We start from the raw sequence: 16,291 nt of genomic DNA, 5'->3' as shown, positions 1-16,291 counted from the left end.
CAGTATATAGCATAAATACCTGAGCAGTTTCTAATTGAAAAACATTGACATGTAATTAGTGGTTTGTGGAATGTATTCATAAGAGTGTTTAGAGCTGGAGGTTTATGTATAGAGTGGTATGAGACATATGGTAATTAGAACATAACCAGAACTTATTGAGTATAGATTACCAGGTAAAAGTCACAAGCATGTCCATGTGTGTGCATGTCAGTAGAAAATAAGCAACAGTCAAGAGGTTTTTAAATGTCGTCATTGTATGTAAAATGTATTACAGCACAGACTTAGTATTTGTTATATAATTATGTGTGTACTTTATTCCATAAACTCTGTAGCATTGTAAACAATGGCGATATCTCAAGCCTTTGGAGCAGCCTTCTCACTGCGATAATATTTAGGGTCATATATAATAGGCATCTAATTATGATTTCAGCTTGAGATATGCACTATCAAACCACAAAAAAAAATCCATTAAATTGGTAAACAAATAACACATGTATACGTAGTTAGTTAATTAATTTATGACATGAAAAGGTAGATATCTGTGTCAAAGTTTCGTGTCCGAGGTCATATATAGGAAAAAAAATGTTGCGCATAATACATAAATAGATTTTTTTCAGCATGTTCAGCTCAAAAAAGTACCTGCACAAATTAAGTAGGTGCATAAATTACACTGGTTTTTAGCTCACCTGCCCAAAGGGCAAGCTTCTTAAGAACGAACAGGCCTAGAGTCATGATATTTGGCTGAAAGCTTCATTGGTAGGAGCCTGACAAAGTTTGAGAATGAAAATGACCTTGGCTTACTTTCAAGGTCACAGCAGTCAAATATGTCAAACACTTCAAACGACTTCCGAATAATCTTAGAGCCTAGATTTATAACATTTGACTGGTAGCTTCCTGGGATGGCACCTGACAAAGTCTGAAAATGAAAATAACCTAGATCTCCTTATAAGGTCACAGGGGTCAAATATAGAATCATATAATAATATTTGGCTGGTAGTTTCAACAGATGGAGCCGACAAAGTTTGCGAGTGAAATATTTGTAGTCCAGAACAATGTTTAATGAAAATATTTTGCTATGACTGCTTAAATATTCAGGTGAGCGATACAGGCCCTCTGGGCCTCTTGTTGTGGTAATGGCAAATAGCATGCATTTCATTTTTGGATGTATTTTCAGGATATTGGAGATGGATGGTGGGAAGCCAGGAATGACTTGGGACATCAGGGTTTGGTGCCAGAAGCTTACCTACAGGTACATATACTCGTATAGAACGAACCTGTCTTTTGTACTGGAACCACTTGGTATTGTTCTAAACTGTATGGTTCACAAGTACAAGTACATGTACCTAAAGTCTTAAAGAAAAATGATACTGAGTATGATGCTGACTTTGATCACATTAGATATACGTGTATCTCTATAGGGTGTTATGGTTTATCTTTTGTTTATTAGATAAGTGAGGAACCTCCTGAACCATCCTTTCCCCCTCCCCCACCACCGATGTCTACACCCCCTGTTGGGGGAGACTACCCTGACGACCCTCGGGCAAGTCAGTACTCCACAGGCACAACATCTACAACAAACGGGTACAACAGCCAATACCAGAACACACCTGCCGACATAGGGGGTGGGGACTATCCGGTCGGAGGGGGCTTCACTACACAGCAGAGCACAGATGAGTGGGACGAGGATGAATGGGAGGAGGACGATGACCACTCTTCTACCAGCACAGATCGGGGCACTTCTCAGGTACACATATATAATAATTATATGGCAGTCGTGTGAGGATAAGGGAACATCTACATTAAACATGGTGGCTGTGTAAAAGACTGGGGGGGAGGCATCTCCATTAAACATGGTGACTGTGTCAAGACTACTAGGAAGGGGGGGGGGCATCTCCATTATTCATGGTGGCTGTGAAAAAATAGGGGATCATGTCCATTCATCATGTTGGTGGTGTAAGATTGGGGGGAATCTCCATTATACATGGTGATTAAAAACTAGGGAGGGGGTATGTGGAATATCTCAATTATTCATGGGGGTTGGGGGATATTCATGGGGGGGAGGGGTGCATCTCAGGTAAAGTTGGTTGTTTTCTGAAAATATTTCTTTTTAAGACTGGAAGGGGTGGGGGGTCATCTCCATTATTCATGGAGGTTGGGGCAAATCTCCGGTAAAGTTGGTGGTTTTATGCAAATATTGCAGCTACTTGCAGAAAAGGGGGCACCTCAGATAGCAGTGGTGAGTAAATGCAAACTGGAATGGAATCTCTGTTGTTAAAAATCTACATTGAGCAAGTAGTGTCCATATCTTGAATTTAACTTAAATGACAGACTGAAATATTTCTGGAATGAAACACACAGAGTTAACAATTACTTGTTGTGTCGTTGACGGCGATATATAGGTATTATTTTGTCGCCGTTGTCCGAAACAAGGCTTTCGTGCAATAACTTGAGTTCCCTTGGGTTGATTGAGCTCAAACTTGGTATACATATTGCATACCAATAAAGTTCAGACAAGTTCGCATTTACAAAGTTTACTTGCAATTTTGATGAGTTATGCCCCTTTTATTGCCAAATAAGGGCATTGTGTAGTAAATGCAAGAACTTTTTTATTTATTAATTAATTCCTTTCAAATTTGTACGGTAATGCTAGAAGCAATAATGTTCAACATATATTGCAGGTTTTTCTGTCCAGTTTCAACTCTGCGTTTTGACATATCTGTTTACGCAATAACTCTATAGCCAAAACACTTTTCTTACTAAAAGTGCGGAACAGGCGACACATCCACTCCCGTGGATTTCTTGATTTCTAAAATGATGTTTATAATTGATATCCTTTTGTTCTATTCAGGAATTACATTTACAAGGACAAGGAAACTTCGGTCTTTCTACAGCCAAACGAGAGCCTAAACAAATATCTCCTTCTGGTGATATGTCAAAGTATGGTACAGTGAAGAAAAGCTTTAACAGGTAAAATAAAATCTCTTCACAAAACAACTGTCCCAAAATATATCAACCCCTTTGTCATCTTTATGTTCCTACTCAATCTTCTATTTATATTTAGTATAACAAGACTGAAAATTAAATCATTAATTGATTATGAAGTATTACATATAACAGGAACATAATACAGAATGATCCAATTTAATGAGCTCGAGTTATATTGTTTAAGAAATCAAAGTGTCCTGATTATGAACTTGGCTTACATACCAATGAATATCCATATTGACATTCCTCATTTACTCTGTAGTAACATTAAGTATATTACGTTTGATAGATAACATGTATAGAAGATTAAATACACAGTTTTGAGGGCTATCACTCATCAATGTCCATTTTCTATCCCAATTTATTCCATCTTAAAACCTATTATACATTTTTTCTCTGTAATAGATCAACAAATTTTGTGTTGTTTTCAGATTTTCACATTTTGCTAAAGCTGGTGGTGAGGCGTTTATGATGAGTCAGGTACAGAATGAGAATGTATCGGAAAACGACGTTATCACCATTACAGTAAGTGAATATATTGATACATTGCACGTTTACTGTGAAAGAGTAAACAATGCACACAAGTCTTCAAACAAATGTCACCCTTAATCTGATGTGTGGTTAACAAATCAGGTCACCATTACAACAAAGTGGCATTTTTGTGCTAGAATGATTGAGACTTGAATGATATTTTGATAAATGGAGGTATGAACATATGGTATTGATCAGTTTTGTATGTTAAATGGTCTAGGCCCTAAGTAAGTTAACTGAATTAGTGAATTATTAATTGGAACAATCACCGATGTGAGAGTTCACGTTTGTGTACATTATTGGAATGTTGATAATTTTGTTCTGCATACAGGTAATTCTGAAAAATCTTTTTTTTTTTTTTTTACCTTTTGAAATGTATATTGTGTTGGTTTCTAGATCTGTATATAGGACACTGAAGGTGGTCCTGTGTGGCCCCTACCTACTGACACGTTGATATGTTCAAGTCTGTATTATAATGATTATAGAGAACCGGAGATTGCCCTGTGTGGCCCCTACCTACTGACACGTTAATATGTTCAAGTCTGTATTATAATGATTATAAAGAACCGGAGATGGCCCTGTGTGGCCTCTACCTACTGACATGTTCATCTTTTCAAGTCTGTATTATAATATTATAGAGAACTGGAGATGTTCCTGTGTCCTGGTCCCTTCCTTGTACTACCTAATACATTTATCATTCAAATTCAATATTATGTTGTTTGTAGGAAACTGCAGATGGCCCTGTGTGGCCCTTACCTACTGACACATTCACCTGTGAAGTCGCATCTCCTAAGAAAGAAAGTAAACTAAAAGGTCTTAAGAGTTACATAGCCTACCAGATTACACCGTCGGTGAGTGTTCAGTGAACCTTATACATCCACCAATTTCTTAGTCATTTATCTCAAAGTGACAAAAGTCTTGTTATTATTACACGCCCAAAACTGTAACTAAGTATTGGAAAATAGTGTTTCTGGCACGACTATAGCTTTGATAAATCATTTCTGAAAGTAAAACCATATCTTGTGGGAAGTAGCCTGACCAAATTGTGCTACAGTTATAATCCAAACGGAAGTTAAGGGGAGATAACTGTATATAGATAAAACCACAGTGCATTGGGACAGGGATCCTTAAGGAAAATAGATCTGATTTAATTTAAATAATAAGACATGTGGAAATCAGATAGTGTACAGATGTTCACATTAGACAGGTAAGTACATGAGGTCACAACAGGTAAGTTCTGGGGTCACAATAGACAGATTACAACATAATGAAGATTTGTTTAATTCCATGGAGTTAATATTTAGTGACACTTTTCCCCTTCCCCCCAAAATGTAATTTTCACCTTGCTTAAATTTTGTCATTCACATAAAGCTACTACAGTATGTATATAATGTTGTCTAGATACCTACATGTATATTCGCTGGGTATTTAAAGTTGTCTACTTATATTCGCTGAGTATTTCATTTTGCACTTTCTTTGGTGACTGCAAATATAGCAACAACAAAAAATTGAAATTAACTATCTTTTAAGGATTAACTTGAATATATTTTTCATGTTATGGCGGTTTATTATGAGAGTACACTCCGGTTTTTTGTGTTATAGCTCCATAACATGAAAAATATATTCGAATTAATCCTTATAATTTTATCTACTATACACAATACCTGTGGAAATCCACTTTTATTGATGGACTCTTTTCTCTTAGAAATAATTTGCGCTGCTGTATCAACCAATCAAAAGCGACGTCACAAATGGCGACGCCATTTTTTACGTTATGGACTGATAACATAATTTTTTAAGCTAATTTTTTAATGCTTATTACAAGAAAGATTAAATTATTACAGTTTAACTGGAAAATTAAAACAATTAAGTTGTATGCTGAGTGATAACTTTTGTGAATTTCTGTTCACAGTTCAGTAATATCCAGGTTAGTCGGAGGTATAAACATTTTGACTGGCTCCATGAGAGACTGGAGGAGAAGTTTGCCTGTGTTCCCATCCCACCACTGCCTGACAAGGCCCTATCTGGTATGTCTCCTCTGTATACAGTCTGTGTGTAAATGATTGTACAATGAAACCTGTCCAATCTCACCAGTATGTTTTGTTCTACAGGGTGTCGGATTGAACAGGTATCGCTGTGCTAGACACAATTGACAGGCTCTTACAATTCTACACATTCATCATTTATCAAAAAAAAAACTTTTCCTAAAATTCAGTACATCATAGTTTTCTATTGTGCATCATATATATGTTGTATTGTATCTTATATGACAGCCAGATTAATTGATGATGCACTTTCTAAAACAAGAACAGTATTTAACTTGTCACTGTTGATTCAAGCTTTGGCCTGTCTTATACAGTTGTCCATTATTAATTCCAAAATTGATGGATTTGTTTATACCTCTTCCATATTATGCTTGCCAGAAAAATAACAAAATTTGTAAATTCAAAAGTTAAAATTCATTATAAGTCTACAGTAAGGATGTGGTCCAGCTAGTTGTATACTTATAAGCTGTGACTGGTACATGGCACAGTGTAAGTTGTATACTTATAAGCTGTGACTGGTACATGGCACCGTGTAACGTTTGGCAGATTAATACATACTTGCCACCTTTTTAAAATTTCCATGGGGGAGATTCTGCATTCTCAAAATTAAAACATTGATAAAGTGTGTTTATATACCCTAAAGAGACAAAATAACCCTTAATAAAAATGATGTAGCTGTCAGTATATGTATATGGGTTTGCCCATTAAATTGTATGATGTAGCTGCTGTCAGTAAATGTATATGGGTTTGCCTGGTAAATTGTATGATGTAGCTGCTGTCAGTATATGTATATGGGTTTGCCTGGTAAATTGTATGATTTAGCTGCTGTCAGTATATTTGTATGGGTTTGCCCGGTAAATTGTATGATTTAGCTGCTGTCAGTATATTTATATGGGTTTGCCCGGTAAATTGTATGATGTAGCTGCTGTCAGTATATTTATATGGGTTTGCCCGGTAAATTGTATGATGTAGCTGCTGTCAGTATATTTATATGGGTTTGCCCGGTAAATTGTATGATGTAGCTGCTGTCAGTATATTTATATGGGTTTGCCCGGTAAATTGTATGATGTAGCTGCTGTCAGTATATTTATATGGGTTTGCCCGGTAAATTGTATGATGTAGCTGCTGTCAGTATATTTATATGGGTTTGCCCGGTAAATTGTATGATGTAGCTGCTGTCAGTATATTTATATGGGTTTGCCCGGTAAATTGTATGATGTAGCTGCTGTCAGTATATTTATATGGGTTTGCCCGGTAAATTGTATGATGTAGCTGCTGTCATTATATTTATATGGGTTTGCCTGGTAAATTGTATGATTTAGCTGCTGTCAGTATAGTTATATGGGTTTGCCTGGTAAATTGGATGATGTAGCTGCTGTCAGTATATTTATATGGGTTTGCCCGGTAAATTGTATGACGTAGCTGCTGTCAGTATATGTATATGGGTTTGCCTGGTAAATTAGATGATTTAGCTGCTGTCAGCATATTTATATGGGTTTGCCTGGTGAATTGTATGATTTAGCTGCTGTCACTATAGTTATATGGGTTTGCCTGGTGAATTGTATGATTTAGCTGCTGTCAGTATGTTTATATGGGTTTGCCCGGTAAATTGTATGATGTAGCTGCTGTCAATATATTTATATGCCTATGAACACTGCACTGAGTATAAGTAGTATATGGTCACTAATGTAGTTTTGCTTAACACCATCATTTGGGTTATTTTTACAGAAGAAATTTTAAGAAAAACAATCTATTATATCTTTGTTCATTTTTATTTACATTGATAATTTCATTTAAAACAATGTCTCAATTAAAAAAGTAAAAATATGTCTTAATTTCACTTCATGGATAATAATTTGTGAACCGCTTTGAGACGACCTACGAACTAGGTTGTGATAAAGCGGTATATAAGAACCTCCCATTATTATTATTATTATAAAAATTTAGTTTCATGGTTCATTCCTTTCAGTAGGAATTGGGTCAATTTCTACCACTGGAATGAAAAAAGGTTTGTCAAATTGTGATCATTTTGGGTCGAGACCAACCACACCTACCTGGACACCAATAAAACCCTGCGTAGTCACAGACACTGCACTGAAATTGTATTCATATTTTGGAACTTTTGTGAAACTTTTATACATGTATTTGATTGGTTCAAATCTTGAAGACTAGGTAATATATTGACTGAAACAATCCATTTCTCTGCCTTTATGTGAAAGAAACACTATAAACATATATCTGAATAATCCTGAATTACTAGATACATTTGTTAAATTTATTTTCACAATGATAAAATCACTCATTTTCACAATGAATAACTCACTCAAATTATGATATTGAAAAATTAATTTGATGTATTCATTAAATTTGTACATATCTATAAACACTAAAATAAAAATGATACAGACGGTTGTAATCATAGTGGATATGCAGCCGTAAACAATATTGAATTCTTCACTCCTTTCCTTGTATATGCAACCACAGTTTATATATGTGAACCTTCCCTCTATCACATGGTCCTAGTAGTCCTGTCAACCACAACAGGGCCGGGTACCTCCCCATGTTCACGTTCATGGTCCTGTAGTTCATCAAGCACTGCAGGGCCGGGTACCTCCACATGATCACGTTCATGGCCCTGTAGTTCATCAAGCACTGCAGGGCCGGGTACCTCCCCATGATCACGTTCATGGCCCTGTAGTTCATCAAGCACAGCTGACCTGTTTACCTGTCCCCATCCCCCATTTCTCCCACTGCATCCTACTTGAAACCATTTATATGAGGTGTGCATAAAAGTTTTTCCCATAAAAGTAAACTTAATAGTCTGGGTTTGACCAGGGTTTACTTTTGTACTTGTGTAATTTGATTTGGTTAATTGATGTGCTACGCTACATCAAACAAGGACATATTGTCATGCCTTTTAAAGATAATTATTTCTAAGTCAATCTGTCTTGAACTTTAAGTTTGAATCTCTCCCGAGTCCAGGCCTGTTAAAATAAGACTCTGTATAATGCCGGTATATACTTGCTTGAGTCCGATTCAGATTGGTCAGTGTTGGTGACCTGTAGTGCTTCATACACTGACTCAGTTTGCCGAGTTGATGACAATTCGTATCATCTGTTCTATCATAATGTGACTTCTCTGCAATTAATATGGAATCTTTGCAAACTATGACATGCTCTTTCTGTAATCAATATTATTTTGTCTACCAACATCATATTCTGTCTACAAACGTCATATTCTGTCTACAAACATCATATTCTGTCTACCAACATCATATTCTGTCGGCAAGTATGACATTCTCTCTCTACCAAAACAAAAAACTTGGTAAAATCAGCAAAATTCTTCCTCTGCAACAATGACATTCTCACTGCAGTATCATCACATCTTCTCCTGGCAATCATCACATCCTTTCTCGTCAATTATGATGTCTTCCCTTTACAATATTGATCATGCCATCCTCTTTCTCCAATCATTGGATACTGTCCTTGGTATTAATCTCATTTCTCCTTCCATTGATAGGACGATCTGGTGAGTAGAAGTTCTGAATTTGCTGATATTTGTTGCCTAATGACATAAAAAAGACTGACATTGTAAGGTTTGGGTAATGGTAGCCTTGGGTGATTATTGAGGTACTCTACTATAATTTATTTTAAGATTTAGAAACTAATATACGAAATTAACTGGACTAGTAGATCTATCAAATTTTAATAGGTTTATGTAATACTATGTTTTATTTAGGATTTTAAACTTTCCAATTCATGCAACTGCATTTCTGTGCATGTGAGAAAGGAAAAATGTGCATGTAATTGGATTCAAGGTGTGATGTGAGTTGTGGATTTTTAGCTCTCCTGGTCCAAAGGACCTTTGTGAGCTTGTGCCATACCATGGTGTCTGTCTGTTCATCCATCCGTCAGCCAACAATTTCTTGAAACAACTTCTTCTGATATACAGATAGCCTATCAGGATTAACCTCCAGTCTTTCCACACTTGGGGACTTATAGTTCACAGGTCATAGCATGGAAAAGGTTGATATTCCCCACTTTATAACCTTATACATATTTGCAGGTCATAACATGGAAAAGTTTGATATTCTCCACTTTATAACCATATACACATTTTCTATACATGAAGAAGTCAATACACATAACTATGTATGCTTCCAGGATATGCTCTGGGGTCTGGCCCTGCCCCTTGGAATTAAGTCCCTGGATCATAATATTGAAATGGTTTAGCTCCCTACTCCATTATCACACATTTCAATTGATTGGTATGAAGTGAGGAATGCTACCATGCTATTAGAATTGGCCATGGGTCTAACCCTTACCCTGCAGACTGACTTACAGCATAACTTTTTTTTACTAATATTTTGTCATGATTGTTTTAATATTCAGGTGAGTGATACAGGCCCTGTTGGCCTCTTATCTATATAACTGGGTGTTGTTCTGATATAGTAAGAGGTTTCTCTAATTGTGTGCAGTGTTTTTGGCTGTTTAGTAGTAAACAGTAAACACAAATCTTGATTAGTCATTGTTTTCACTGTGAGAGTGTGTGATTTTGTATTTTCCATCTGTCTACGCCTGACTGGAGCAGCTGTAGGTTCTATATGACATGATGTACTTCAATGATATAGGATCACCAAAGTGCACTGCAGCTTGCCAGAAAAGCGCTTACCATAAATAGGTCACTGTGACCTCTGCCTTTTACTTGATGGCACATTTGATAAAAACTGTAATACTATATATATCTTGAAAAAACTATCTATGCTGTTTCATGTAATATGGAATCATCAATGTTTATTTAGTGTTTCATTTGAAGATGAAAAAATATTTTGCTGAAAAGGTGAAGAATGGGTCACAGAAACTTACTTTTAACAGTTAAAAAACTTTTCTGATAACCCCTGGTGACTTTTAACCATTAGATATTTTTTTTCTGATAATCCCTGGAGATGAAAGTTTGAAATTACAGCCAGAGCAACATAATCATTTGATTACATCTTTCTACTGTCTGTCAGCTTCTAGTAGACAACATGTATTGCTATGAACATCTTCATTTCCTTGTTTGCTTGTATGACATATGAGAGTGTATATATTGAATAACTAATGACCCATAAATGATACAATATATATTAGTCTAGAATAAGGTCTCTGCATGCAAAATTAGATGAACTTTAAGGTCAGTAATTAGCTATTATAAAGATTATAAACTTCACATGCAGATCTTGTATACCTCTTGTAGGATTTTGTTTTTGTTAATTTGTTTGATGCTATGAATATATTTCAGGGTTAATAGATGTCATGTTTAATACTTTTTGGCTGTAGGAAGATACGAAGATGATTTTATTACGGAAAGAATGCACCTTCTGCAGCTATGGATCAACAGAATTGTACGCCATCCCTTGATATCCCGCTCTGATGTCTTCCATCACTTCCTCACCTGTACAAATGAAAAGGTAAATAATAAAACAACATCAATTTGAAACAAAGACATATATAGGGAGGGAAACATTTAGATCAGGGGTTGGATGAGGGAAATATTTAGATCAAGAGGATGGATGAGGGAAACATTTACATCTAGAGGATGGATGAGGGAAACATTTAGATCAAGAGGATGGATATGAGGGTCATATTTTGGATAATTTGGTTATCCACTGTGTTCCTGAAATTTCCTGTTTTATAAGATGTGATTGTGTGCCGGATATTTTCCATTTAACTGCAATAACATTGTAGGGGAACAAAGATATAAAATAACACTGTAGGGGAAGGCTAACTGCAATATGTATTGCAATAACAGAATTGAGATTTAGACACTTTTTAACACTGTGAATTATACTTGCTGTCAATGGGAGAAAAACTAAAAAACCAGCTGAATATTTGTTCCTATGTTTACTGTTATTACTAATTGTGAACTTCTGTTAATGGTATCATTTGTCACTGTAGAAATGGAAAGAAGGGAAGAGAAAAGCTGAAAAGGATGAGTACACCGGTGGAAAATTTTTCCTTCTTCTGAGGACGCCGGTCGCCCAACTGGAGGAAAGGGATGTGTAAGTACACACCTGTATATTTATACATGTTTAACGGGTGAAATGTTCCATCAGTTTGTAGATTTATCGTGTGTCACTAGTGAAATGTTCCATCAGTTTGTAGATTTAGCGTGTGTCACTAGGGAAATGTTCCATCAGTTTGTAGATTTATCGTGTGTCACTGGTGAAATGTTCCATCAGTTTGTAGATTTATCATGTGTCACTAGTGAAAGGTTCCATCAGTTTGTAGATTTATCGTGTGTCACTAGTGAAATGTTCCCTCAGTTTGTAGATTTATCGTGTGTCACTGGTGAAATGTTCCATCAGTTTGTAGATTTATCATGTGTCACTAGTGAAATGTTCCCTCAGTTTGTAGATTTATCGTGTGTCACTGGTGAAATGTTCCATCAGTTTGTAGATTTATCATGTGTCACTGGTGAAGTGAAATGTTCCATCAGTTTGTAGATTTATCGTGTGTCACTAGTGAAATGTTTCATCAGTTTGTAGATTTATCGTGTGTAACTAGTGAAATGTTCCATCAGTTTGTAGATTTAGCGTGTGTCACTAGGGAAATGTTCCATCAGTTTGTAGATTTATCGTGTGTCACTGGTGAAATGTTCCATCAGTTTGTAGATTTATCATGTGTCACTAGTGAAAGGTTCCATCAGTTTGTAGATTTATCGTGTGTCACTAGTGAAATGTTCCATCAGTTTGTAGATTTAGCGTGTGTCACTAGGGAAATGTTCCATCAGTTTGTAGATTTATCGTGTGTAAATAGTGAAATGTTCCATCAGTTTGTAGATTTATCATGTGTCACTAGGGAAGTGAAATGTTCCATCAGTTTGTAGATTTATCGTGTGTTACTGGTGGAATGTTCCATCAGTTTGTAGATTTATTGTGTGTTACTGGTGAAATGTTCCATCAGTTTGTAGATTTATCGTGTGTCGCTAGTGAAATGTTCCATCAGTTTGTAGATTTATCATGTGTCACTAGTGAAAGGTTCCATCAGTTTGTAGATTTATCGTGTGTCACTGGTGAAATGTTCCATCAGTTTGTAGATTTATCGTGTGTTACTGGTGAAATGTTCCATCAGTTTGTAGATTTATTGTGTGTTACTGGTGAAATGTTCCATCAGTTTGTAGATTTATCACATGTATATTGCATGCTATGGTCCATCAGTTTGTCTGTGTTTTTAAACAGTAATTGGATGAAAAAATGATTGGATATATACATAAGATGTAGATGTCTTAGGCTATAGCTTTTAATCATACCTGAAACAGCGATAAAACAACAGCAATTGAACATAACGTCAAACATGTTTTTAAAAATAGCAAAATTGCAGTGAAAACCTATGTTTCTTATTTTTATATATTATTTTGTATTAAAATTTGTATTCACTATCTTTCGGAAAACAATATCTTTCAGGGACAAGACGATGGAAACGTTTTGTAAATTTGTAAAAGGAATGGATGACAACGTTAAGGGCCTTATAACTGTGATGAACGAGAACAGAAAGAAACATCTAGGGCGTGAGTATCACAGCAGTTCCTTAGTTGTGTGTTGGAAATTTATAGACGTAAAGTGTTCCATACTGTAGTTACACCTTTTAATGAGTGTGTGAATTTATCACAGACTGAAAATCTGATAGGTANGGGGGGGGGGGGGGGGGATTGGATGGCTGACTCTTTCCCTGATCTACGAGGAAACTCTGAGATGGAGAAAGAAACGACTACTACACCAGAAAGTATGCAAGGCTGTAAGGTATTCTACCTATAACAGATATAAACCAAGGACACTCATTATTATAAAATTGGTGAAGTTCACACTTAACTTTACTCACAGAGTGTATCAAACCATGATTAGGTATATATGTATTTCTTTAACAGTAGTGTTTTTTGAAACTGTATGATTTCATGAAATTAAATGTTCTTGGGTTTTTCTTAAAATCGTTTCAGATCTTTTGATTTTATGACTTTGTGAAGTTAAAGTTCTTCTTAAAGTTGCTATAGATATTTTATTTCTCCTTTTTTTCAGCTTACAAGCGAGAGTACCAGAAAATTGGTCAATCATTTAAAAATCTAGCTACCACATTTAATCTAGATAACTCTAGTTGTAAGTATTGTTTTTTATGTTAAAACTTGCATTATATTGATAGTTTTGCTGTGTGAGGTTAGGCTCAGACCTACCTGCAATTTCAATGATAGATAGAAAACATCTAACAGACATACAGATGTATGATCAATAGACAATGTGCTGTAATGTCTGTCCAGTGTGGTTATATATATAATTACTTACACTTGTACATGTTGATGTGGTATTGAAACATGACACATACACTACACAGGGTGCACTTACATAAAACACAGACACACTTAAAACATACATGTAAATTCACACATGTATAACATATACACACACATTACCCATAAGGCATATCAGAGATATCATAGAAGCATCAACAATAATAGATTGTTTATATTTATGATGTGTAAATATTTATGGAAAAGGGGACAATAAGATTAATTTTGTAGCTGAAGTAAAAATTTAAAAATAAATAAATATACATGAGAAAAGTGCTGATACATTTGGGGCAAGGCTGGTTGTGAAAAAAACATTTTAACACCATTTATACTTCATACACAGGTATATCCATACTTCATATCAGGAATTGTGTTTTAGCATAAAGGAATTTTGTTGTTTTACAGTTTCGGGTAGATTGACAGCAGCAATAGACTACACAGGTGACACATACAACCAGATAGGAGATATGTTTGAGAAACAGGTACACAAAAGTTTAGAATCCTTAAGAAGAATCAGATGTAGAATATCCTGAATAAAAAGTTTCCTCATGATCAAAGTATTAGAATTTTCATTACTTAAAAACTCAATATTGAAATAAATATATCAGCGTCTTTTTAAAAAAAACATTGCATTGTTACCTTTGCATTTAACTTGGTACATTGAAAGTGTTATATAAGAAAACTGACAGCGAAAATTTTGAGGGTTGTCTACTTTAAAATGTTTTGAAGTGAACTGACTATAATTTGATTGTATGTTGTTTGATCAGCCAAGGGCGGACCTTGATCCCGTGTTAGATGTTCTCTATGAATACAAGGGGATACTCAGCACCTTCCCAGACGTCCTCAAGATACACGAGGTACGCATGTCAGTGTTATCAGATCCCAGTAAATCCTGGTTCTAATTCTCCAAAAACTTCAAGCTAAGAATGTTAAGTCAATATATACACACAAGTGACAATATAACTTAACAATTAATTCAAAAATTAAAATAAAATGTTTGTTTGTCTGAAATTATGTGTCCAAAACTTGTTAAATTGTCAGCTTCTTAATTGGCAGAATGATTCCAAATATATTTTTAACTTTAAAATATATAAAGAGTATTCACAGTTGAATCTATGAAAGTATTTGTTCACACAGAGAACTGTTGACATGTGAAACAAAATGCAACCTACCATTGAATGGACAATTTGAGCATGTTATAGATGAACACTAGAAAAATCAACTGCAAAAATATTGTTAAAGAAAAAATAAAGCTTTGAAATAAAAAATCATCATAATTATTATAATTACAGATACATGTTTTTATATTATGAGAGGACAGTCATAGGATTGTCAATCCTGTACATATTTAAAATATAGTGTCAGAATAAATCCGTGTATCTGTGTATATCTATCTATTCCTTGCTATATATTGGAACAGGGTGCTGTTGGTCGAGCGAAGGAGTGTAAGAAGGAACAAGATGAGGGTAAAATGTCGGAGAGTGATGTACAGAAAGTGGTGAACAAAGCCGACATCATAACCTACGGTACGATGGCCCAGATGTCACACTTCCAGGCGGAACGGGTACAGGACTACAAGGCCATGATGCAAAAATACCTTAAAGAACAAATACAATTTTATAGAAATGTGAGTCAGTATATTTAAAATACCATACAGAGCAAATAACATTTGATAGAAATGCAATTCATATACATTGTGTAATATTTACAGAGAGAAAAAGACATTTTTGATATTAGATACACAAAATGGGTTGTTTTATTTGCTTTAAAATTTCAGAAAATGTTTTCTATGTTGAAAATGTTATTTTAAAAAGGAACATGAAAATAATATCTGTGTATGTGTGTGTAATAATCACCATGACAAGATTTGAAAGAAGTGACTAAAGTTGATATCATAAGCTCCAGTATCGTTAAGGTTTTACTAGACAAGTATTTTTCTATTTATTTAAAAGATATACCAAACACTTCAAAGTTGTGATATTTATATTTCATTATCAATAATTATAGTGATTATATGATCGATCTCTCTTTTTCAGATAACACAACAACTTGAAGAGACTCTTGTGAAATTTGAAGATGCATAGCAGTGTTAGGTTAATGTTCAGTGTTTGTCTTATGTGCTTGTTATAAACAAAGTGCTGGCAGTCCACAGTCAAATAGTTCTTGTACAAGTCTTCAGTTCTCTGTGACCTTGACAAAGTGCTGACAGTCCACAGTCAAATAGTTCATGTACAAGTCTTCTGTTCTCTGTGACCTCAACAAAGTGCTGACAGTCCACAGTCACATAGTTCTTGTACAAGTCTTCTGTTCTCTGTGACCTTGACAAAGTGCTGACAGTCCACAGTCACATAGTTCTTGTACAAGTCTTCAGTTCTCTGTGACCTCAACAAAGTGCTGGCAGTCCACAGTCA

The 16,291-nt window shown here is 35.2% G+C and overlaps 1 protein-coding gene across 3 annotated transcripts in view; it reads left to right on the top strand.

Moving 5' to 3' along the window:
* LOC110450230 (sorting nexin lst-4-like) overlaps positions 1-16,285 on the top strand; it is a 29,181-nt gene extending 12,896 nt beyond the window's left edge. The window contains exons 3-17 of one of the 3 annotated variants that reach the window (XM_021497604.1): positions 1,175-1,249; positions 1,448-1,744; positions 2,849-2,967; positions 3,417-3,510; positions 4,242-4,367; positions 5,429-5,543; positions 9,081-9,089; positions 10,880-11,010; positions 11,498-11,601; positions 13,006-13,109; positions 13,615-13,692; positions 14,286-14,362; positions 14,648-14,737; positions 15,301-15,507; positions 15,917-16,285. In XM_021497604.1, coding sequence (XP_021353279.1) covers positions 1,175-1,249; positions 1,448-1,744; positions 2,849-2,967; positions 3,417-3,510; positions 4,242-4,367; positions 5,429-5,543; positions 9,081-9,089; positions 10,880-11,010; positions 11,498-11,601; positions 13,006-13,109; positions 13,615-13,692; positions 14,286-14,362; positions 14,648-14,737; positions 15,301-15,507; positions 15,917-15,964 — 1,674 coding nt within the window. In that variant the 3' untranslated portion in view covers positions 15,965-16,285. Of the gene's footprint in view, positions 1-1,174; positions 1,250-1,447; positions 1,745-2,848; positions 2,968-3,416; positions 3,511-4,241; positions 4,368-5,428; positions 5,544-7,530; positions 7,570-9,080; positions 9,090-10,879; positions 11,011-11,497; positions 11,602-13,005; positions 13,110-13,614; positions 13,693-14,285; positions 14,363-14,647; positions 14,738-15,300; positions 15,508-15,916 lie in introns of all 3 variants that reach the window. The other 2 variants (XM_021497603.1, XM_021497605.1) reach the window with 2 other exon arrangements.
* Positions 16,286-16,291: the final 6 nt, after the last annotated feature.

Source organism: Mizuhopecten yessoensis, unplaced genomic scaffold, assembly GCF_002113885.1.
Source record: "Mizuhopecten yessoensis strain PY_sf001 unplaced genomic scaffold, ASM211388v2 scaffold5141, whole genome shotgun sequence".
NCBI classification, from domain to species: domain Eukaryota; kingdom Metazoa; phylum Mollusca; class Bivalvia; order Pectinida; family Pectinidae; genus Mizuhopecten; species Mizuhopecten yessoensis.
The sequence above is the reverse complement of the archived record's forward strand: the minus strand, read 5'-3'. Positions and strand labels throughout refer to the sequence as shown.